The sequence below is a fragment of the Dasypus novemcinctus genome, chromosome 9 (genome assembly GCF_030445035.2).
Source record: "Dasypus novemcinctus isolate mDasNov1 chromosome 9, mDasNov1.1.hap2, whole genome shotgun sequence".
In the NCBI taxonomy this organism is placed as follows: Eukaryota; Metazoa; Chordata; class Mammalia; order Cingulata; family Dasypodidae; genus Dasypus; species Dasypus novemcinctus.
In genome coordinates, this window is record NC_080681.1 from 14525979 (window position 1) to 14547872 (window position 21894).

At 57.3% G+C, this 21894-nt stretch overlaps 2 protein-coding genes across 3 annotated transcripts; both read right to left on the reverse strand.

Moving 5' to 3' along the window:
• Window positions 1–3633: 3633 nt before the first annotated feature.
• On the reverse strand, window positions 3634–9131 carry CYB561D1 (cytochrome b561 family member D1). 2 transcript variants are annotated; one of them, XM_004448955.4, is made up of 3 exons: window positions 9005–9131; window positions 8351–8388; window positions 3634–7778 (listed from the first exon to the last, which is right to left on the reverse strand). In XM_004448955.4, exons 2-3 carry the CDS (start codon window positions 8360–8362, stop codon window positions 7275–7277), a joined length of 516 nt encoding a protein of 171 aa, XP_004449012.1. In that variant the 5' UTR covers window positions 8363–8388; window positions 9005–9131; the 3' UTR covers window positions 3634–7274. The 2 variants fall into 2 exon arrangements, with proteins under 2 accessions (XP_004449012.1, XP_004449010.1); XM_004448953.4 differs by having other exon boundaries at window positions 8872–9118.
• A 2427-nt stretch (window positions 9132–11558) lies between these two features.
• Window positions 11559–20230, reverse strand: ATXN7L2 (ataxin 7 like 2). The gene is made up of 11 exons (XM_004448958.4): window positions 20084–20230; window positions 18130–18195; window positions 17657–17761; window positions 17051–17261; window positions 16458–16744; window positions 15766–15848; window positions 15197–15450; window positions 14213–14411; window positions 13957–14078; window positions 12671–13466; window positions 11559–11710 (listed from the first exon to the last, which is right to left on the reverse strand). The coding sequence occupies exons 1-11, from the start codon at window positions 20208–20210 to the stop codon at window positions 11696–11698; spliced, it is 2265 nt and encodes a 754-aa protein (XP_004449015.3). The 5' UTR covers window positions 20211–20230; the 3' UTR covers window positions 11559–11695.
• Window positions 20231–21894: the final 1664 nt, after the last annotated feature.

Sequence of the window (21894 nt, forward strand, 5' to 3'; positions counted from 1 at the left end):
TAGTCTGTGACTGGTTTATTTCTTTTTTCAGACTGTGGCTGAGGCTTACTCTACCTCAGAAGGATGTGGCCTGTCTAGGGAAAGAATATTTAAATGTGTTATGAGGACACAGGTAGGATCCACATCTAGGCATTGAGAGAGCCTGGGAGTTGGCAAATGTCTCCTGTCACGAGCCACACGGTGAAGCAGGCCCTGCAGCCTCGACTCAGCTGTGATGCTGTAGCCCCGAAGCAGCCGCAGACAGTATCTAAGCCAATGACTGTGGCTGTGTTCCAATAGAATTACATTTCTGGATATTGAAATTTGAATTTCCTATACTTTGACCATGCCATTGGTTTTATTTTTCGACCATTTAAAAATGTAAAACCTATCCTAAACTCGCGGACCAGACAAAAAGTCACAAAAGATCACTGAGGCTTTGGTGGTAGAGTTAAGAAACGCCACGATTTGGGTCTAGTGCCTGTAGATAATGAAAGCTTTCTGAATCCGTGGGGAAGAAGGCTGCCTCTGCAGAGTTCTCTTGAAAGTCTGGTTCAAGCCTACTGAGTGTACGGTGGGAAAATGCTTGGACTGGGCTAACAGACTTGGTGGGGAGCAGCCCACTTTCACAATATTTTGATTATTACACAGTATTTTGATTAAGATGAATAGCATGTTGTAAATGGTATCCATCTTGGGCTAAAAGTGTGTGTATTCATCTAACCAACAGGTTAATGTTCACTGACAATTCAGCACATCCTAGGCATTGCATGAAATGGAGAAATGCAATCCCCTCTTTCTTGGTACAGGTACAGCTTACCAGAAATTGGACTGGATTCTACTAAATCTGAAGATGCAAAATCCTTTGGTACACTGGCAGGGGAAGTATTATAGTAGAATCTAAAGGGGGAGAGGAAATGGCATAAGGAAAAAACTTTAAATAATCTGAATTTGAATAATTACCAAATTTCTTACATTTATAAAATCTTGACCAAAGGACAGTCTTCCGCTGTGTGGAAAGTTGTTTTTTGCACTTCAGGAGGAACATCCAAACTGGTGAGGAGAGGAAATACCTCACAGCCAACCACACCAGCAAAATCAACTTTGGTAGTCAATGAAATGACAGGTGCTGGTTGCCAGTGCGCCCCCATAGTCTACATTTTTTTCATCTTTTCAATGCAGTTTTTGCTATGGTTGCCAGTTTGGCCAAGGGGATGAAGCTGGTAAAGAGAACCAGTTAGAGGAAGACTACTGGGAGTCCTCATCTCTGGCTTGTGGTTGGGCCTGTGCCAAGCCCTACCTCTTGGCCTAAGAAGTTTTGTTTTTGTTTGTTTGTTCTTGTTTTTTTAGGTACGGAGGGCTGGGGAGTGAACCTGGAACCTCATATGTGGGAAGCTGGTGCTCAACCACTGAGCCACATTGGTGCCCCTGCGTTGGTTTTTTAAATTTGTTTTTGCTTGTTGTTTCTGATTTCCTTAGGGGACACTAGAGTGAACCTGGGACCTCCCATGTGAGAAGTAGGTGCTCAACCACTTGAGCCACGTCTGCTCCCCCTAAGACGTTTTGATACTCCTTTCTCCATCATCCCAAGGAAGTCAATGGGTGCATCTCTTCACTGCTCACCCAAGCCATAGTAAGTTCCCTAGATTCTGGGCAAGGTGTGCAGTTTTGTCTGTCAGGTCTTGTAGCACTTTCCCTGTCAAGTTAGGTAACACTTGGGTAAGAAGGGATGGCTAATATGACAGTTGCCTTTTAGAACAGAATATGAACCTTTAGTGGGTTGGCTTGCCTAGTCTCTCTTCACCTGATCTTTCAGCACCTTCCCTTTCTGCTACTGAAGTTCTTGAACCACTTATCTTGCTTCCCGGGAACCCAGGAGAGAGGCTGTACTTTCCCACCCATACTGCAGAAAAGGCTTGGGCCTCTGCAGTAGGATGGATGGCTTTTCTGGTGTGGCTACAGTGAGCCTCGGTTGGCTGCTTCCCAGGGGAGGAAGGCTGTTCAGCTACTGAGTCAAGCCCCTTCATCAGGCTTATATTCTGTCAGGGAGCAAGTATCAAGTGGTGAAGCTATTTAGACCTGCCCCGAGGCTCCCCAGTTCACCCCAGCCTGGTTGCTGCCCCAGGATCACACAGAGGCTGAGGCCTGAGAGATCCAGCCTTCAACGGGCAAGACATGGAGCAGTGGAGTTTCTGGGGGCAGCTGTACGTAAGGCCAGTGCCACTGTCCTCAAAGCTCGAGGCGCTGTGTGTGCGCGGGCGCCTGTGCAGCCGCGTGGGGCCTGGGAGCGGGGAGCACTGTAGCTTGACAGTGCTGTGCTGCTAGTCCCTCACCTCCCCCTGTTCCCTCCCTCGGTGGTGGATTGGTTCTGGCGTGGGTCTAATCAGAGAGGCCTACCGCGATTCTGGATTACCCACACCCGGAGGCGTCCTGAGAGAGCACTGTGAGGTAGCGGGGCACCTGCTTTAATGACAGGGACGCTGCGCTCGGGGAGACCGCGCTGAATCTCCTGGTACCACGGAAGAGCATGGATAGCTACTTAACCTGCTTCCAGCAGAGGCTAAAAAAATCCCGTGGGAGATTCTGACAGTGCAGGTGGATTAAAACCTGGGACTCCTGTCCCTGACCGCTCTGGTGACTGGCTGGGCCTCCACAGGGGGGAAGGAGGGTCGCCTTGCTGGAGGGAACTTGGGCCTGCTCGAAGGCCAGCCCCAGGCCACAGACCACCGTCCAGGGCAGTTCTGGGGCCGCGTCTTCCTGACTTTCAGCCTCCGTCCTCTCTGCCCATGCGGGCCAGAACTGCCAGGGCGACGCTATAATGCCTGACTGGTGGTTCACTCCTGTATCCCAGGACAGCAAGAGGGGGGGCGGGCAATTACAATGCAAACCAAATACCCAAGGCTCTGTGCCGCCACAGCGCCTGCCTCGGCGTGCTGACCGTTCTCAGAGATGGAATGGAAACTCCCTGTCCCCTGACTTAAACAGGATTGCTTCTGCGGTGGGTGGGGGTGTGTGTGCATGTGCACACTTGGTGCGTTTTCATTCACTAAGCTGCTCTGAGGAAGAGTGGACTGTGATCCTACACCAAGGGCCTGAAACGGAAAGAGAAAGCGCAAGCCCTGCAGGGCGGCGGCCACGTCTCTCACAGCTCGGCGTCTCTCACAGCTCTGGGTCCCCCGTGCCTGGCACGGGGGCATGGGGCAGGCAGGGCTCAGCCTGCGGTGGGGAAGGAAACCAGGGGAGGGGCAGGGGGCAGGGCTGTGCTCACTCCTCTTGCCCGGGGGTTTTCTCTCAGAAGGGCAGAGTTAGTGGGAGGGGTCCGTATAGACCCAGGCCGAGCAGCTTCAGAAACTTCAGGCTGGGCCTCGGGGGCAACTGCACTGACTCCCAGATTTGCCGTCAGCACCACGTGGACAACTCAGGCGAGCAGTCACTAGGGTCCCCGCCCTTCCTGCATTTCTGACAGGAGTGGCTGAGCGCTGACCTTGCCTCTAGCAGGAAGAGACGCGTCTGTGCTCTCTTACAGCGGCCAGCAGCACAGCCTCTCTGAGACCCAGGTCCCCTAAGCCATGTGCGTAATTGTTCGTTGCCTCCCTAGGAAGCATAAAGCCCAGAGCCAGATTCAGCCACGGAGAGATAAGGACAAGGTCGCAATTCCGCCACTTCCACGTGTTTAATGCTCAGTACCTCCCAGCGCCTGTCACCAGTCATTCATTCTCTCCTCTAACCCTCACAACATCCCTGTGAGGTAGGTGGAGCAGTGTGTGACCTGCCCAGGGCCGCGTGGGAGCTGCTAGATCTTCTAGCTGCCAGGCCAGCGCCTTTCAGTCCGTGCCACGCAGGCCCTCTATGCCAGCCAGACAAAGGGGCATCTGGGGTGCGCAGCCAGAAGCCTCCCTGCTGGCTCGGCCTGCACAAGGGCACTGGGAAGGCTGAGGCTGGGGTGTCAGGACCAGCGGTGTCCTCTGGAGGCCGAGGTAGGTACGCAGGAGGAGCTGGAGCATCAGAAGTCCAGGGTCAGCAGTCACCACGGGCATCTCAGCCAAGACACTGCTCTCCCACCCCCTCTGGAGGTGGGTGCCAAGGCCTCCTGGGTTTCGCCGACTCCCGGCTCCCTCCCCTCCCATCCTCTTCTACTCCACAGCCCAGGAGCAGGGGGAGGTGAGGGCCGGCTGACTCAGCCTGCGAGTGCTTAGAGGTCCCCAGCCAGCGCAAGGCCCAGCACCATTCAGCTAATGATGATTATTAACTCCAAACAGGCCTCAGCACAGCTGCCAGCTGGCTCGGGGAGGCTGCCTGGCTCTCCCACAGTGAGGTTTCAAAAACAAGACCCACGGCAGCCAGGCACCGGAGTGGGAGGGTGGGGACAAAGAAAGAAGGACCCGGCCAGTATCAGGGAGCCGGGAGGGCGGCGTGCCCTGCGAGGGTGGGGGGAGAGGAGGCGCAGGCGGGAGACCTGCCTACCTTCCACAAAGGTGAGGCTGGAACACCTCCCCCGCAAGAGCTCCCGCCGCTCACCCCGCCCCCCCAGCAGGATAAGGCTCGGGGAAGGGGTGGGGACCGAAAGAGGGCTTCCTTTAGAGGGCCATCCGAACCCAGAATAGCAACTCCATCACCGTTCTGGATTTGGATCCAAAGCCCCACTATAGTTCTAGTGTCCTCAAGACTGAGTTGGAAATAATCACACTTGAGAATCAGGACTCGGTGAGCCTGATATGCAAATCTGTGCAAATGACACGCAGATTTTAATCTGAGCACCCTGGCATTCTTTAAAAAAGGAAAACAGGGTGGCTACTAACAGCTTTCCCTAGCATAGGTACAAGGGCAAAGAGGCGGGCATTTGTTTCACCCCCGAGGCTCCAGCCTCACTGCTGAGGAGCCCGGCTAGTATCCCAGATGGGGAGATATGGGTGGGGGGGAGGAAATGGGGGTGCGAAGAGGACACACACAGCAGGGGGCACACACGCGGCCAGCAGCCTTGGTGACCCCAGCTGGAGGAGCAGCGCCCTGGCCCGAGGGCGAATGCCAGTCCAGCTGCTGCCCCAGGCTGGGCGGGCAGGTCGTGGCAGGGGAGCTGGAAAGAGGGGCACAAAGACCCTCTCAACCTAGCCTGCCAGAAAAGCCTCCCTGGGCTGACGCCCTCCCCGTACAACAGCCAGACACCGCCGTGCAGAAGGGCCCACCTGCGCCTTCCTCTGCCCCGGGCCCCTGCCCTCCGGCACAGGTCAGGGAGGTGACAGCTGGGGCTCCTTCCTCCTGCAGAATATAAATGACTTCCCCCTTCCTCCCAGGGCTGGGAATAGACATCAGCTGGCACAGCCCACGCAAACCGCCGGCTGTCAGCACGCCCGCCCGCCTGCCCGCCGGCCCCCGCACCACCTGGGAGGAGGCGACACCGCAGGCAGGCTCGGGCTTTGTGGTGTGGCCTGCCCGGCTCGCAGAGCAAGCTGGTGAACCTCACCCAGAGCCCTGGACTCTCCTGGAGACGGGAGGAGCCTCGGCACTGGGGCTGGTGGAGGTAGGAGGGAAGGAGCGATGAAATCCCTGGATCTAGGTGAGCTCCGGGGAGGAGAGGGGATGCAGATGAGACTCTCCTCCACGCAGCTCCAGGAACCAGTCCTTCTGAGTTCAGACCACACCAGACAGTTTGAGAAGGGAGAGAGGGTGATGAAGGAGACAGGAACAGTCACCCTCTGCAAGGGGGGGCTCCCTTTAGGTGCTCCGAGGCTGGGGAGCTCTGGGAGATGCCATCTGACCCAGGGGGAGCCTAACAAGCCCATTCGCAGGGTGCTTTTGCACTCACAGTCCCAGATCCCATCGTGTTGGGTCACACCAACCTCCCTGGCTCTAACCACCCAGCAACCCAAGAAGAGGTTCTGAGGATTCGGAAGACTTCGGGCATCCAAAATACTGACACCCCCTTGCTCCCAGGATCTACAGCTCCAGCCTCTATACCCCATGCATCCCAGAATTTCCACCGAGCCTTTGCCACCCAGCCCAGTCTGGGAAACCAGGTTCGGCCTGGAACAAGGAGGGATCTCTGCAGGGAGAGGGCCCAGCCCTCAGCTGCCAGCTGACACCAAACTCAGTCCCCTCCTGGGCCAAAAAGCTGGCAAGAACCGACAACTGAGGAAAGGTTAGATGACAAAGGGAGAAGGGGAGCCAGGGGCATTTGTTTCTCCTGGATCGGAGGAGCCCTGCCCCACTTCCTTGACCCTTATTTTGTTCTGCAAGTGACCATCCGCTCCACAAACTCGTGTGCTATGGCAAAAACCTGAACTTTTGGAAGGGCAAAGCATATGACGGCCAAGAATGCTTTGTCCCTGAGAATACGTGTCAGAAGGAGCACACCATCCTGCAGCCTCCACGCCCGGGTCCTGACAGATCCTGACGCAAGGTGGGCTGAAGTTCTTTGCCAGATTCCTCCTCTTCCTCTTTGGTGCAGCCAGGAGCTGGAGGCTTAGTGAATTAAGCCAATGCCCTTTTCTTCCTCCAAAAGTTTTAAAGTGACTTGAGTGCCTTTACTGTCTTACGAGTCCAGGAGACCCTCACCTGAGCCCCTTCTCTCCAAGAGCCTGACCCCTTGTGCCCTGGTCCAGCTGCCAAATAAATAGGCACAGATTCCTGACAGGCCCCAAGGGTAGAACTGTCCCTCCAGAGAATAGGGGGAGAATGAATGCAAAAACAGAACCCTGAGTCTGCCGGCCCACAGTCCAGAGCTGGGAGGGTGCTCTGTGACATCAACCTGTCAGCCACTGAATGTTAGAGATGGAGGGGCTTATAGATTATCTAGAACCATTCATTCACTTGGCAGGTAAGGAAATTGCTGAGGTGCTGAGACCTGCAACATGCCTAAGGTTGCACAACAGAACCTAAGACACCCACAACCCATAAGGAGACCCATGGACTCTCTCCACCATGGCACACCGCTTTCTCAAAAGTCATCCAAAAAAGCCCATAGCTGTCATTCATAACTCACAGGAATGCAACTCTTCATCAAGCACCCAAGCAAAAAATGACCTCTACCGCCACCATCACCCACTATTTCTGTCTCCCATCAAGAATGGGGGCTACAAGCTCACATGTCCCATGCCCTTCCACTTGCACCCAGTGCAGGTCCCCATTGTGGCCCACTGAGTCATCACCTCAGCAGTAGCAGTTTGGGTTTCTGCAACCCTGGGCCAGGCCAAGAAGTATAAAACCCCTGCTACTTCTGAAATGAGTCCCTCAAAAGTTGCCAAAAACCATGGAACTCCAAGGTAAGCGTCCCACTTGAATTCGGAGTTTGGAGGAACTCATATTTCCATTTTCTTCTTGGGCAAGTAGGAGCTGGAGATCTGGTGCATGATCACCAGGGCAGGGTAGAGGGGCAGTGCCAGGCACAGATACCAGGCTGCTCCTTTGATCTGGGCCTGGAACCATACTGAGCACATGCCCAGGAGCACCGTCACTGTGGCCATCAGGTAAATCACCAGTCCACAGGTCAGATGGTAGAGTTTGAGGCGAGCCACCCTAGAGACCCTGGCCACCCGGGGACAGAGAAGGCAGAGCCCGCAGAGGGCCTGGCCGCCGGTGGCCAGCAGGGTCAGAGCCCCTGACCAGCTGTGCCAGGATGACAGGTGAGGCAGCTCACTGCGGCTCCTGCTGGAGATGATGAAGCCCAGGCCCAGGACTGCACAGAAGAGGGCCAGGGTCTGCCCTGCCCAGTGGAGCCAGATCCGGGCCTTGCGGGAGCAGAAGAAGAACGGGGAGTGCTCAGGCGAGAAGAGTAGGATGGCCTCGGCCATGCAGAGGCAGAACTGTGGACATAGGAGAGGAACAGTGAGCCTCAGGCCCAGCTGAAAAGGGGTAAGCTCATTCATCCAAAAAAGGAGGGCCAGGGGTGGGAGCTAAAGGGCCTCCACCAGGGCTTCCTGCCTCACAGGCCAGCATTTCTGGGAACAACTGGGAATCGATAATTGAGTAGAGTTTCATCATTCAGGCTGACCACCCCACCTCCATCCCCCTTCCAACTTCTGTACACATTTCTCAACCTCCTCCTAAACAGGTGTGTGCGTGTAGGGGGTGTGGGGGTGGGTGGGAAGGTGGTGTGTTTGCCAAGAGCACTCCTTCACCTTCTTCCTTTCAGGCCCCAGGAGAAAAAGAAGTATCTCCCAAGCCTCTCTCCCCTTCAACCACCTGACGTTTTACCAGTGGGTCAGCCCTCCATGTTTCCTGATTCCTATAGGTTGTAGGGAAAGATGGGGCCCTCGCTGTTTCTTCCACCTCTCTGGGCCTTAGAAGAGCTAAGCCTTCGAAGGCTGGATGCTTCCTTAGAGGTGAAGGTAGGCATATCCGAACAAATCAGCTGCAGGGAGCAGCCCAAACTCACCGCCAAGGCCATGAATACAGGGTGCCACGAGAAAAGACCTGAGAATCAAAGAAAACAGGCTGATGGCTGGGCACCATTGTTCCTGCTCCTGTGGCTGGTGGAAGCCAAAGAAACTGGCTCCAGGGTCAGTGCATCATCCCCAACCCTAATCAAGAACTCAGGGCAAAATGGAGCAGCCAAGGAACCTCAGGGTGAGCAAACAAGAGGGCCTCCCTGCCAACATATATTGGTCTAGACTGGGTTCCCCATTTGGCACTTCTCAACTCTCAGCCCAGTCCTTAGATGGTCCTCGACCTCCCTCCTTTACTCGCATCCTCCATCAGGGTAAACTGTTCGGGTCAGTGGTATTCAGTCGTCTGCCCCTCTCCTTCCAGCACCCCAAGCCTCACCCCTCCGAGACCTGCGGGCACCACCCCACCCTCACGAGCCCGCCGCAGTCCGCCTTCCCACCTCTCGGGCCCCCACGCCGAGCCGGGCGCTGCCCCGCCCCTTCCTGGCCCCGCCCCGCCCCGCACACTCACTGGTTCCTGGCCGGGACAGCACAGTCAGGAAGATGGTGAAGCCCAGAGCCACCAGGTGCGCCAAGATCCCGCTGCCCCTCCGCAGCCAGCGAGTCAGTCGCGGCTCCTTCGCTGAAGCGGGAACCAGACCTACCTCCAGGGACTGCATGGCCGGGCCGGGCTGGCCGCACACTCCCGGCTGCCAGGGAGTGTCTTCCGGGTTTGTCATCGCAGAGGCGGCGGCGGCTGCAGGAGAGGCTCCTCCCCCGGGATGCCGCCGACAGCGCGCGGCCTCGCCCACAGCGCCCCCTGGGGGCTGGGGAGGCAGCGCACCCGCCCCGGAGAGAGGCCGGCTCCTAGAACCCCGACGACCCCAGGGGAGCCGGCGGCTCCAGACCCCGCGTCCTGCCAGCCAACCTCCTCTGGATCTTTATGACGACAAGAGGCTTTGTCTCAAGCGGCCTGTACACTTGGAAATTACACTCATGACAAATGATTTCAGTGAAACCCCAAGTCATAGCCTTGGCCACTGGACTAAGGATATGAGACCAGCTTTTCAGTAGTTCTCCAGAAGTCCTGGGTTTCCTTGGCTGCTCACTCTCTCCCACCATCCCGTCTTCCGTCTTGCTAAGGGAATAAGATTCCTTCCTGCCTAAAAGCAAGGGGAATGAAAGGAAAGGACAAGGCCAGAAAATAATGGCCTGTGAGCTGGGGAACTGGGGGTTGAGGGAGGAGGTGTAACAGCCCCATCCCCCCTCTGCACAGTAGGTGTCCCCAAGGAGAGAAACTGAAGAACTGGGGCGCTCCCAGCCCTGGACACCTCCATGCCAATTGCTGGGCCCCGCAGAGCCAGGGATCCCAAGAGCCCAGGTCCTCCGATACTCTCGCTGCCTCCCACCCCACTGGGAGTTCCACGAGTGATTATCTTTGTCCTTCCAGCCTCCAAAAATGGTGGTGTCGAAGGAGGACTACCTGGGAGACGCTCTACCCCTTCCTTAAGGGCAAATCACAGGCGAGGGAGAAAGAGACCTGACAGGCTGTCTAACAGAAACCAGGGACCTCCTGAGAGCAGGTGACAACTCAGCTCAAGCCCTCAAGTGGCCGAGAAAATGAGGCTGTTAAGAGGTGGGAAGGACAGGAACAGCTGAAAAAAACTGAGACCTCCAATTGCTGGAGGACCAGAAAGGGGCCAGTAACACATTCCTACAGACCCTCAGGACAACACGTAAAGCCAGAGGTGTGGTTCCCTACCCCCGAGTCAAGTTTCCTTCCCAGTGAGACTAGAGGAATCAGAATGGTCAGCCTCCAGCCCCAGAATGCTGGGAGGGAGTGCTAGAGTAGCCAAAAAGAGCCGGGAGGTTATCAGAGGGGTCGCCCTTATGCACACCTGAGCAGAATCCCAGAGACAGATAAAGTAGATAAAACCCCAGGTACTGGTTCTTCTGAGGGCTAGAGAGACCCACAGGTTCTATGGTCATGGCAGATGGAGTTCAGTGCCATGTCAGTTGGCCCTACTTTGGAGTTTGTGTTTCTGTGTGATGGAGCTGGACTCAGATGTGATCTTTGTTCAAAAGCCTCTCCTGTTCCTTTTACCGGAACTGTAGTGGGTACTGGAGTTTAGTGTATACCCAGGGGACCTGAATCTCTGGACTGACCATGTGATAGCCAGGCCCTGAGCCTCAAGAGACTTGCAACTCCTACACTCTGGTTTATTGGACTTACCCCACTCAGCTAACATGGAGGTGAAGAAGGTCAACCACCACACCATGGAGCCAAGAGTGCCTACACCTGAAAGCAGAAGTGCATCCAGCATCCACGTGGAATCTAAGCCGTGGACAGAACCATTCTAAGGTCCACGGGATGGAGGAATACAGTATAGATTAGAGTGGACTTACTGATATTCTATTCTTGAACTATTGTGATTAGTAATGAAAGAAAATGTGGCATTGGTGTGGAGAAAGTGGCCATGGTGGCTGCTGGGGGTAGGGAGTGGGAGGAAGAGATATGATGTGGGGGCGTTTTCGGGACTTGGAGTTGTCCTGGGTGGTGCTGCAGGGACAATTACCGGACATTGTATGTCCTCCCATGGCCCACTGGGTGGACTTTGGGAGAGTGTGGGCTATGGTGTGGACCATTGACCATGAGGTGCAGCGGTGCTCAGAGATGTATTCACCAAATGCAAGGAATGTCTGATGATGATGGAGGAGATTGTTCTTATGGGGGAAGGAGTGGGGTGAGGGGGGTGGGGGGTATATGGGGACCTCATATTTTTTTAATGTAATATTAAAAAAAAAAAGATTCTGCAGAGGGGAGCCCATGTGGCTCCAGGGTTGAGCTCCGGCTTCCCACACATGAGGTCCCAGGTTCAATCCCCAGCCCTGGAACCTCCAAAAATTAATAAACAAAAAACTAAATTCTGCAGCACCTTCCTTGCTCCAAGCCACTCTTCAACAGCCGATCTGCAGAGTCCCATGATACAAACCCCAGCCATTTCCTAACTGCTTCAAAGGAAACAACAACAACAAACGAGCACTGGAGACTTTGGCGGGCAGGCGATGGGGGCTGGAGTCTGGCTGCCTTGCATCTCAGCCTCCCTGGGCGGGGGTGGGGACAGTAAGGACACTCATTTTGCTCAATTTTTTTTCTTCCTTTTCTATGTTTCTGTTTTTATATATTTTCTTAGCAGCAAACAGAACAGGGAGACAGTCTTGAGGTATTTTAAAGAGGTTTTTTTTTTTCTTAAAAAAAATAATATAAAGTTATAAAAAGCGGCAGCAGCCTGGGGCCCGGATCTGGAGGGGAGGAGGTGCTGGCGGCTCCATCGCAGTGGGCAGGCACTTTCTCGTTAATGGGCTTTTGACTGCAGGAAGACAAGAGGCAAGAGACAGGGTCAGGAGGGCGCCTGCTAGTTCTGCCCAGGAATCTGTGGACCGTGAGGGCTTAAGCTTGATTTCCTCCTGTTGGTGTGGTGAGTAGAGCTGGGCAAGGGGAAAGATGAGTGCCCGCCCGGCAGGAGCAGCTGGGGAGCAAAGCTGGGGAGCACGCATGCGTATGCACAGGCTCAGGCCCTGGGCAACTGTCACACTGGAGTTGGTGCGTGTGGCCTGAATCAGAGGCACATCCCCCCTCCCATCTCCGTGAAGTCCCTCCTGGCTGAGAGCATATAGAGAGCCCGTGGCCTGTTCCTCCAGGACTCCCCTCGGAAGGAGAAACTCAACCTGGCTGTGGGCTGAACCAGAAGCCCTGGAGAACTCGCCTGGCACTGGAAACCTGGAAGTGGGCACACGTATGAGGCAGGAGCACATGCATAGGAGGACGCTGAGGTGCATTCCGGCCCTTCTCTGCCCTGTTGCCCAGAGGCAGAGGCAGATCAAGAGCAGCCCTGGTGTTCAGCACGTCCGGCCACAGCTCAGGGACCCACGCTCAACCCCACCGCCCCAAGCACCCTTCGTTTTAGGGATCAGGGTGCCCAACTGCTCTTTTTGCAGCAGACAGAAGGTAACTAGTTCCTGGAGTGCGAACCACAGTCAGTTCAGGAGGAAGTGGCCCTTTGAAGCAGAAGCAAAAGCAAAAGGGGTCGGGAAAGGCAGCAGCTCCTTAGCCCAAGGGAGAGGGCTGGGGATAGGGGAAGGTCCCTCAGGCAAAAGCTGGGGTCACCCTGCTAAGGGCTGACCTGCCTCTCCTTGAAGAAGACAACCCGGGAACGCTCTCAACTTCCCCTTCCTCCCCTGGATTCTCTGGATCAGGCACCCACCGTGCACCCGCCCTGACCCGGCCTGATCCTTCCCTGCCTGTGCTCTTCAGGGAGCTGGGCTGGTACCTTCAGGGTGGAGCACTTCTCCTCGAAGGCCAGGGCCGGGCCCGGCTTCTTGCGGCGCACCGAGCAGGCCGCGTCGGCAGGACCGCCAGCCTGACAGTGCTTGGCCTTCACCGGCCGGCAGTAAGTGGCCAGGTTTTTCCGCTTCTTGGCTACCTCCTCCTCAGAGAGGCAGGTGGTTGGCAGGGCCTTGGCTGGGTGTCCGGCCGCTCCCCGGTTCTCCAGCTGAGATGCCTTGACCGGTGTGGGGGGCTGATGAGGGGAACCCCGACAGTCCAGGGGCCCTGCTCTCTTCATTCTTGGCCCCACCGTCCCATTCAGTCCCATGCCCAGGGCTGCTTTAGTCTTAGCAGAGAGGCCCCGGCACCCAGAGGGCTTGCCTTTTCCAGGGGGCTCCAGGATGCAGGTCCGTTTGAAAGTGGTGGGGCCGGGGGATAACTTCCGTTTTCGAGAAGGGGCCTCCAGCCCAGCCCCGTCCTTGCCTTTGGACAACTTGCTGGCCTTGGAAGGCGGGAGCTTGCTGAAGGACGGGGACGGCGTGTTGGCAGGCAGTGGCGAGGTGATAGCCTGGCTCCCGCCTGTGCACTCCGCCTGGCTGCAGGCGGCTGCCACGCTGGGGGAGCCTGCGGGGTAGCTGGGGACAAGGCTGTCCTTGGTGGGGGGTGTGGAGGCTGGGCAGGCTGGTCTGGGGGGCGGGCCTGCAAGGCGGGGGCAGGTGCCCATGGAGGAGGGGCTCAGGGGAGCACGGAGAGGGGAATTGACGAGGTGGGATGGTGGCTCGGCCGCCGGCGGGATCTTCCTGCGGCAAAAAGAAAGCCCCACCGTGACTGCTCGGCAGATGAGAGGGTCACCCCACAAGCATACACTGGTGTCTCTGCCTCACCTATTCACGGACTGCAGAGACCCTGTGGATGGCAGCAGATGCTGCCATCTGCTGGGAGACAGTGGAAGTGAGGATTAGGGGGAAGGCACAGAGACAGGAAGGCGTGCACAAGAACTAGCTAGCACACTAAGAACCTCACTTTAAATCTCAGTTTGGACATCCCCTATCCATAGTTCCCCCAAAGACACTGAAAGGAATTGATAAAGTCTCAATCGGGCCCCAGGCCACCCATTCGGGCCTTGCCGTAGTCCAGCCCCAGGCTGCTAAGTCTCCCCACCTCCTCTGCAGCCCACTCTCCATCTGCAGTCTTCCTGGCCTATCTATGCGGCTGGGGGTGGGGTGCAGAGCAGGGCTTCAGAAATCCGTGTATGCCTAGGGAAGGAAGTTCTGGGCCCCAGAGACTCACTTCCACATGTGGGAGCTAAGGTGCCGTTCCAGCATGGAGCTGAGAGCCGAGCAGAACCGGTCCAGCCGGCGGCTAAACACGTAGCATCCTGGGCTCACCAACCGGCTCCCGAAGGTGCAGAACTGGAGGCGGAGGGAACGGACATGGTTAGTGGGACCCGAGACGCGGGGAGGGCACCCTGCACAGGATCTGACCCCGTCATGGACCAGGAGGGCTGGGCCACCCCCGGCCCCAGGCCCGCACCCCCACTCCTTACCGCCTGTGGCCGCGGGGGCCGGGTTGCATAGTGGCAGTCGGGGGGGAGGTGGAGGTCCTCAGATGTCCCCTCCTCCTCGCTCTCCTCGCTGGAGGCCGGGGCCCCCCCCCGGGGCAGGGGGAAGGGGAACAGGCCTGGGTCCCCATCACCACCGCTGGGGCCTTCATCTTCCAACTCACTGTCAGAGGAAGCCCGGGACCTGGAAGGGCCAAAGGGGTAGGACTGAAGTGGGGTTGGGGTGCGGGTGTCCCTGAACCGGAGTCCGGAAAGCCAGGGCAGATGCCTGGCTGGGCAATCAGAGGAAGAGGAGGAAGAAGCAAAGGAAGGGAAGGGACAATAGAGCTCGAAAAATACGAGACAGGATGAATCAGGGGCCAAAGCTCCTGAGGGATTCTCTCCCCAGCCCTTTCACTTCCCAAGCCCTGCCTCCTTGGGGGGGGGGCGGTGAGAAACACCTGCTCCAGATTTGCCTCCTCCAGAAAATCTTCCAAGTTTAACTGTCCCCCGCTCTGGTCAGCCCCCCATCAATTCTTTCAACCCCCTTGTGGCATCCCATCTTGCTGTGAGCCTGTCTGTGAGCTGAGCCCGGGTTTTGTGTCTGCCCCTCGTGTTCCGGGGACCAGCACAGCCTCTGCACACAAAGGCGCCAGCGAATGAATCCAACCAGGACTGCCTCACCCAGGCCGTGAGCCTTTGGGCTCCCCAGGGACAAGCCCTTTGCCTCTTGGAAGGTGCTGGGAAAATGTGCATATGCCGGGGGTTAGGTCTGGCCCACTACAGAGAGGCTGGGGTACTTGGTATGCTTGGTTAGGAACAGGGGGATCACCCACGTCCACATCATGCCAGGCGCCCCAGGGAGCCCCCACACGCAAGGGCTGAGTGTGTAGTATACTCCAGGACACCTCTGGGCTTGTCTCCGGGGATCCCTGGTGGCTTAGGGTCCAACTGTCCCCAGGTGAGGTGGGGGCTGGATCCTAGACATACCTGGGCAGCGCACAGTACGGGTAGGTCTGCTTGGCACGAGCGGAGAAGGTGCTGCCGGGGGGAGCCGCCGCTGTGACAACTGGGACCGAGAAAGAGGGCTCCAGGGAGGGGCGCTCGACAGTTGGCTCCTTGCGCCCTGGGCTCTTCTCCTTGGGAGACTCTCCTTTGCGGGAGTTGGCCTTCAGCTCTGCCACCAGCACATCAAAGTCCTTGGCCCGGCCCTGGACCTCCCGGCGCTGGTGCACCGAGTGGATCTAGAATACAGCAGGGTGGAGGGGTGGGGGGTGTGAGCTGAGCAGGGGAAAGGGGCAGCAGTGTGCTCTGGCCTGGGCAAGCGGAGAGAGAGGGTACATGAGTGTATTTGTGTGTCTTTGTTTCACTCTCCCAAAGGGCCAGAACCCTCCTCTGCAGTGGGGGATTGGGAAGCCACCCCCTGCCTGTTGGTCCCACCTTGTACCCACTGGGGGCAACCTCTTCTCCCTTCCCAGGTCTGGGCCTGGCCCCTATCTACTGAGGTGTAGGTTTGGTAGCATCTAAATTCCCCTCCTTGCCAAGGGGCTGGGGCTTACCTTGCAGGTGAGCAGGCGGGTACAGATCTTTTTGGTCTCTGGATTTATCACCCCACACTGCCTGTTGAGGTCGCACTCCTTCCCTGTGGGGAAAGTGGTTCCCGTGAACCCTGAAGACATTTCTAGGGGGCTCGGGGGAGGATCTGGCCTCTTCCTACCAAGGGCTGGGGAAGAACCAGGTCAAAGGCAGATGGGGCTCTGGCCCCCAAGCCTTCCAGAACTACTCCTCTGAGTATCAGCATCTCTCTGCTGGGCGAGAGAACCACCCCCACCCCTGGCCCAGGCGCTCCTTTTAAGGACTCCAAGCCCACACATCTCAAGAAACAGGAGCAGCCCCAGGCCTCTGGGATGGCAGAGAAGCCAGCTGTGAGAGAAGCCTGGTGCCCTGGATCGAGGTGAGAAAAGAGATAAACGTCAACAGCCCCAGGTGCAGGGGTGTAACTTCACCTGCTCGGGCACAGGCTCCCTGAGCCTCCATCAGGAGACCTGGACTGGAGAGACACTCCCCAGGGAACAAACAGGTCCAGTGTGTGCTGGCCTCAAGGGGGGACAAGGGCCCCCGTGAATCTCCAGGGCCTTCGGCGCCCTGGCAGCCAGTCCTTCCCGACCTCCTCCCCATCTGGCCCAAGGACAGGGTAGCCCAGAGGAGTCCCCACTCTATCTTCCTGACCCCCAAGACCACAACTACTCACGAGCCATCTTCCGGTGTGTTTTGGGGGGCAGCCTGGTCCCACCAGGCTCCTTTTCAGGGGGGCTGCCTTCAGCCCGGTGACTAGGGCCCTCGCTGGGGGCTACCTCGGCGCTCTCCCTGCCAGGAGGTTCTTTAGAAGGGGGAGCCATGGGGGTTTTTCCAGGGGAGTCCTTGGTGGGGCCGCCTGGCTGGCTGAGGAAAGCAGAGGGCGGAGCCACCCTGATTCCGTGTCCATCGGGCTTCGGGAGACTGGACATCTTCTCCAGATTCACCACAGGCACGAAAAGGCTACATGGGGAGAGAAGGTGTGGGCTGGGAGTGAGTAGGGAAGCTACGTCTGGGGCCTGGACTCTAGCCTAGAGTCTTCTCCTTCCCAGCCCTGGAACTTGGGTAGGCTCCAGCATGGGCGCAGAACAGAAGAAAAGGGGACCCCGTATTTCCCTGGGGTACATGGAAGGGGGCTGCAGATTGGGCCGGCTGCCTCCTGCTGACTGTGAGCAGGGACCCATCAGCCCAGAGCTGCCTCTGTGCATGTCAACCCTTCGGTGGGCTGGGGTCAGGGCTGGTCCCAGGGAGTCTCAAGCCTCTCCTTACCAGAGGTTGTCCTTCTGGGTCTTCTCAGGAGGCTGGTGGCCGCGGCTCCGGGACCCCTGGCCCTTCTCCCTGGAGGAGGTTTTGGTGGAACCTGGGGCCCTACAAGCTGGGCCCTGCCCATTGACTACATGGCATTTCTGAGAGCTGGCGGGGGCTGGTGGTGGGGGTGGGGCCCGGGCGTAAAGCTTGCTGAGGGGCCCATGTCTTCTTTCTGTCACCAGGAGGTGGAGAGAGTCATCAAGGTGAGCGGTAGCCACTGCCTCCCTCCCCCACCTCCTAGCCCTGCCCACAGGCTCAAGTTAGAGAATCTGGCATTTCCATAGCTTAGATTTAAATGTGCCTTCTTCCCTTTTGGGGTTGAGCCTTAAAGACTCAAAATCCTAGGCTCCAGCTTCCTGCACCTCTTAGGTCTTCCCTTAACGCCTCCAGATGCTTTGCTCAAACAGTAACCCCAACCCTCACCATCCTGTGAAACCAACCCCAGGACCTCCCGTCCCCAGCGCCTCCCTCCATCAGCCCACACGAGCATCCCAACCGCCCCTGTCCTTGGAGTTCCCCGTTCCACCTTCCCCTGCCCCTCTCTCTCCTCCCTAGGGCTCCCCTCACCGCAGTGCTTCTGGAAAGCTTGAGGCTTCACCACTTGGCTGCAGTGGTTACACACAACCAAATAGAAGTCATCATGGGCAGGGCAGTGCCCGAAGATGGACATGTCTGCAATGACAGAAGCCCTCATCACTGGGGCTGGGGGCCCCAGGATTTCCCTGTAAGATCAGAGAGCACTCCCACCCCACCCCCCACCCTACCCAGAAGGCATTTTCCCTCCCATCTGGCAGGACAGGCTTCATGCTGGAGCCTCCCGGCTTCCCGAGTCCGTAAGAATGGGCTCTCGGGTGAGTGGGCGCCCGTCTCCCGTGATTAGGTCACGGGAGCCAGGGGGATGAATTGACTGAGATCTCTCAAAGTGAGGATCCCCAGACCTGCTGCTCCCAGCAGCTACCTCCTTCTGGGGGAGGGGGACAGGGATGGGAGGGCGGTCCTGTCTGCCCTGGGCCCCAGCCCTAATGTGTGTTGACTCCCACCTTCTTTAATGAGGGTCATGGCATCCAATTTCTTCGTGTTTTTGTTACTGTCCTCCAGTTCTGCCCCTGGAGGAGAAACGCAGCTCAGAAGCCCCATCTCCTACCCCACCAGGGCCTGCAGGCAGGCAGTACGAAGCCCACTCCCTGACAAGCTGCTGGTGCTTGGGACAACTTGGAGAACCTTCCACTGGGTCATTCTCAAGGGCCCACCTTCCTTCACCTGCCACCTTTAGGATGAGCTGACCCCGTTCAGAGGGATCCAGGCACCTTTCTTCTGGACCCCGTCACTCCAAGGTGCAGTTCAAGATTCCACTGCTGACTAGTTAGGTGATCGTGGGTAAATATCACCTCTTTTCTGGGCCTGCTTCCCCATTACAAGAAGAAATGGTCCTTAACAAATTTTCCTATCTATCTCTGAGTCCCTCCTTGAGATTTCTCAGATGGGTCCTTCCAACTACCCTGTGGTATCCTGGACACTCTCCCAGGTCCCGGCCCCCATGAACTCAATGTTGTGCCACTTGAGTTACCATAGCATTGTCAAAGTTACACCTAGCTGCTCAGGTCCTGGACTGCTATGATGGCCACAGATTGGAGAAACTGCTGTCTCGGGGCCCTTGGCATCTTCAAAGGCCCCTTGGTCAGCTATGCCCACTCTGGGCAAGGGTGACCCTTATACCTCAGTTTCTGGGTTGATGACAAAAACATCTTAGCTGTGCAAAACCGCTCTTTCCCCATCCCCCTTCCTTACTCCTCTCCCCCTCCCTCCTCTACACCCCCTCCCTGTCCCTTGGAAAAAAAATCAATTCTGAGTCACCAAACCCGTCTGATTCCATTTCCGGTTCTCAATGCACCCAGACCCTGACAATGGCCCCATCCTTGCCCACCCAGAGCGGGACAGTCCCGGGGTGGCCTGGGCTCCCACCTAAGTCTGCTCTCTGACACTCACTAACAGATTTGTCCCTTTCTAGGATAAGAAAATTGTTGACAGTCACATATAATCTCCAGTTATGAGGGGTGATGGGTTAGGCATGCAAGCGATAAGGGACAGCTCCCTCTCTCAAGTCAGTTAAATTCAAGTGTGGGGAATGATGGGCAGAACTGAGCTTGGAAGCTTGGAGTCGGATGTCTCAGGGGAGAACAAGTGTCATCAGAGACCACTCCATGTGGTCTCCCCCTCCACCTCCTCTCACTTGCAAACTTCTTCAGGGGTGCGATGCCTGCTGTCACCCCCAAAGGCCACGAGGCCAGGTGCCCCCAGGGGCCCAGGAGACAAAGATCAGGGGAAGGGGCTGTTGGCTGCTCACCAAAGGCACTCAGGGGCCTAAAGAAGGTGGGGATCAGGGGAGAGAGCCAAGAGGCAGGGCAAGAGGCCCGGGAAAGGGCGGAAGGTTGGAGGAATGGATGGATGGACGGAAGGGGCGAGGAAGGAAGCAAGGATGGGTAGATGGAAGGACAGAAGAACTAATGCGGAGGGGGCGGGGGTCCAGGAGCACTGCAGCCGTCAGGGAAACGCCGAAAAGGAGCAGGAGGTGTGGGGCAGAAGGCGAAGGAACAAGGGGAAGGCGGGTGGGAGGGAGCACAGAAGTGGGGTGCGTGGGAAACACGTGGAGAGGACTGCTGCGGATGGAGAAAGCCAAGGCAGATGCAGGAGGGGCGGAAGCCGGAGGCCAGCAGGCAAGGAGAAAGAGAAAGGCAAGCAGATGTAGGAGCAGGTATTGAGCACGGGCAGCAGCCGAGGTGGGCAGGGTGGGCTGCGGGAGGTGAGTCGGCGCTAGGACCCGGAGGAGCGAAGGTGGCGGGCGGGCGGGCACTAGGACCCGGCGGGTCCTTTGTTTGGGGGGCCGGGGAGCCGGACGGCGGCTCCCGTCGGCGGCTCCCCTCAGCTGGCGGGGGCCCGGAGGGGGGGAGGGGAGACAGTGATGGGGTCTCCGGATTCCAGGAGGGTTTCACTCACCGTCGGCCGCGGGCAAGTCGGCCCGCTCCACCCACGAGCTCCAGCTCTGTCCGGCGAAGTCATCGAGACTCGGCACCCGCCGCTCCAGAGCGGCCATTGCTGCCGCCGCGCGTTCACGCACCGCCATCACCGCCGCGGACGCGCGCCCGCCCCGGCGCCGCCGCCGCGCGGCCCCCTCCCCCCGCCCCTCCGCGAGCACGCCTCCCCTCTCCCCCCCTATCTTTCCAGCTCACTGTTTGCGCAAGCGCAGCGCAGGTCGCCTGCCCCTCCCCCGTCCCGCCCGCATAGCCTTCTGGGAGGTGTAGTCTCGGAGGGAATGCTGGTGCCTACCCGTGTTGCCGCGAGAGCCGCTCGGAAATGCACGCTTGAAGGGGAATAAAAGACGACCCAAAGCCCAGGACCTCCGCTCCTGACCCTTGTGCACACATTCTTCGTGCTGCCTGCCCACTCTCCCAAGCTCACTTCACACGCGCCCCTGCCCCAAACCTCTCACTGCCCAAGACGCCCCTGTAAGCCGTGAGTCAGCCAGCTGGCTGGCGCCCCTCCCCGGTCTGGCGGCCACGAAGCGACTCGGCTCCCGCGTAGATCGAGTAGGGTAGGTGCAGGGAGGTGGGCGCTGTGAATCAGAAGGGCAAGGGGAGGGAGTCTGCTGAAGGACACAGGGGTTGGCGTGGGGGAGGATCCTCTGCTCCCGTGTTGTGCCTCCTCCGTGGGAAGCCCGCGCTGCCCTGATGCAGAGCAGGAGGTTGGAGCGGCGTTGTCTGGGTTTGGGAGGACCTAACTGAACTGGCCATGATCACCTGTCAGGATGACAGAAGGCTGCCTGCCAGCCAAGAGCCAGCCCTGAGGCTGCTGGTGTTTGCAGCATCTCTGCTGATCCGTCTCTCTCTTGAGATCTGCGATCGATACCCTGTACCGCCTCTTCCCAAACCCTGGCAGGACCCTGACTCCATCCATCACTTTGGCTTCTTTTTCTAATGAATATTTTCTCTGCTGGAAGTGTTGCTACTGGAGCCTCGGCATAGGGAGATTTCTCATCGGATCTGTCATTTTCCTTGCTACCTTCAGCCTGGAAAGTGCCTTAATCAGCCACCGCTGTATTCTTCTCAGCTGATGACATTTCTTCCCACCCTCACACAATTAAGAGACAAAAGTGTGCCTTGCCCCTCCCCTCGCTACCACATCAGAAAAGAGATACTAATCCTCTTTTCCCTCCTCAGCCCTCACACCTCACACCATACTCAGCTGAGAAGAAACCAAATTTGGAGGCAAAGAAGCCAAGGTCTATGACTTTGGAACTTAAGACTTTCTTCTCCTTTTCACCCAGGGGAGTTTTAAGTACTTCAAAGGATAGTCTCTCAGAGCAGGGATCTTAGCCTGAGATCCATAGATGATCCTTAGAGGATCCAGGAATCCCCAGAAATTGAATGGGAAATTGCGATCAAGTGTATTTTGCTAGAAAATGCTAAGGTAACACGGATACTGACTGTTGGAAGGTGGAAAGAGGTGCAGGTTTGCTCATCAAGAAACTTACAGTTAAGAGGGCAAAGCATATGACCCTCACCTCCTGCTAGGAGGCTTGTCTAGTCCACAGATGTTAAGATAGCAAAAGCAAACAGCATCTGTGGAAACCACTCTCCCTCACCTTTTGAGTTCGCCCCACATTTGCTACGGAGTCCCAGTTACTTTGAACTAATTGGGTGCAACCAAAAAAGATGTCGCCAGACTGGGGCCTGCTAGGAACAACTACTCATCCAGCAGAACCCATGGCTTGGAGTGCAGGCTGGTGAGGAGTAGTATAACTCTTGGTG

What these genes read in the sequence shown, in the direction of transcription:
- CYB561D1 (XM_004448953.4), bottom strand. Translation starts at nt 9,079, where the DNA reads ATGACAAACCCGGAAGACACTCCCTGGCAGCCGGGAGTGTGCGGCCAG. An exon ending in GCTGTCCCGGCCAGGAACCA is followed by an intron (nt 8,389 to 8,871) that starts GTGAGTGTGCGG and finishes TTTGATTCTCAG; the next exon opens with GTCTTTTCTCGTGGCACCCT. An exon ending in CTGTATTCATGGCCTTGGCG is followed by an intron (nt 7,779 to 8,350) that starts GTGAGTTTGGGC and finishes CTATGTCCACAG; the next exon opens with TTCTGCCTCTGCATGGCCGA.
- ATXN7L2 (XM_004448958.4), bottom strand. Translation starts at nt 20,210, where the DNA reads ATGGCGGTGCGTGAACGCGCGGCGGCAGCAATGGCCGCTCTGGAGCGG. An exon ending in CGACTTGCCCGCGGCCGACG is followed by an intron (nt 18,196 to 20,083) that starts GTGAGTGAAACC and finishes TTTCTCCTCCAG; the next exon opens with GGGCAGAACTGGAGGACAGT. An exon ending in GGCCCCCGCGGCCACAGGCG is followed by an intron (nt 14,079 to 14,212) that starts GTAAGGAGTGGG and finishes CTCCGCCTCCAG; the next exon opens with TTCTGCACCTTCGGGAGCCG.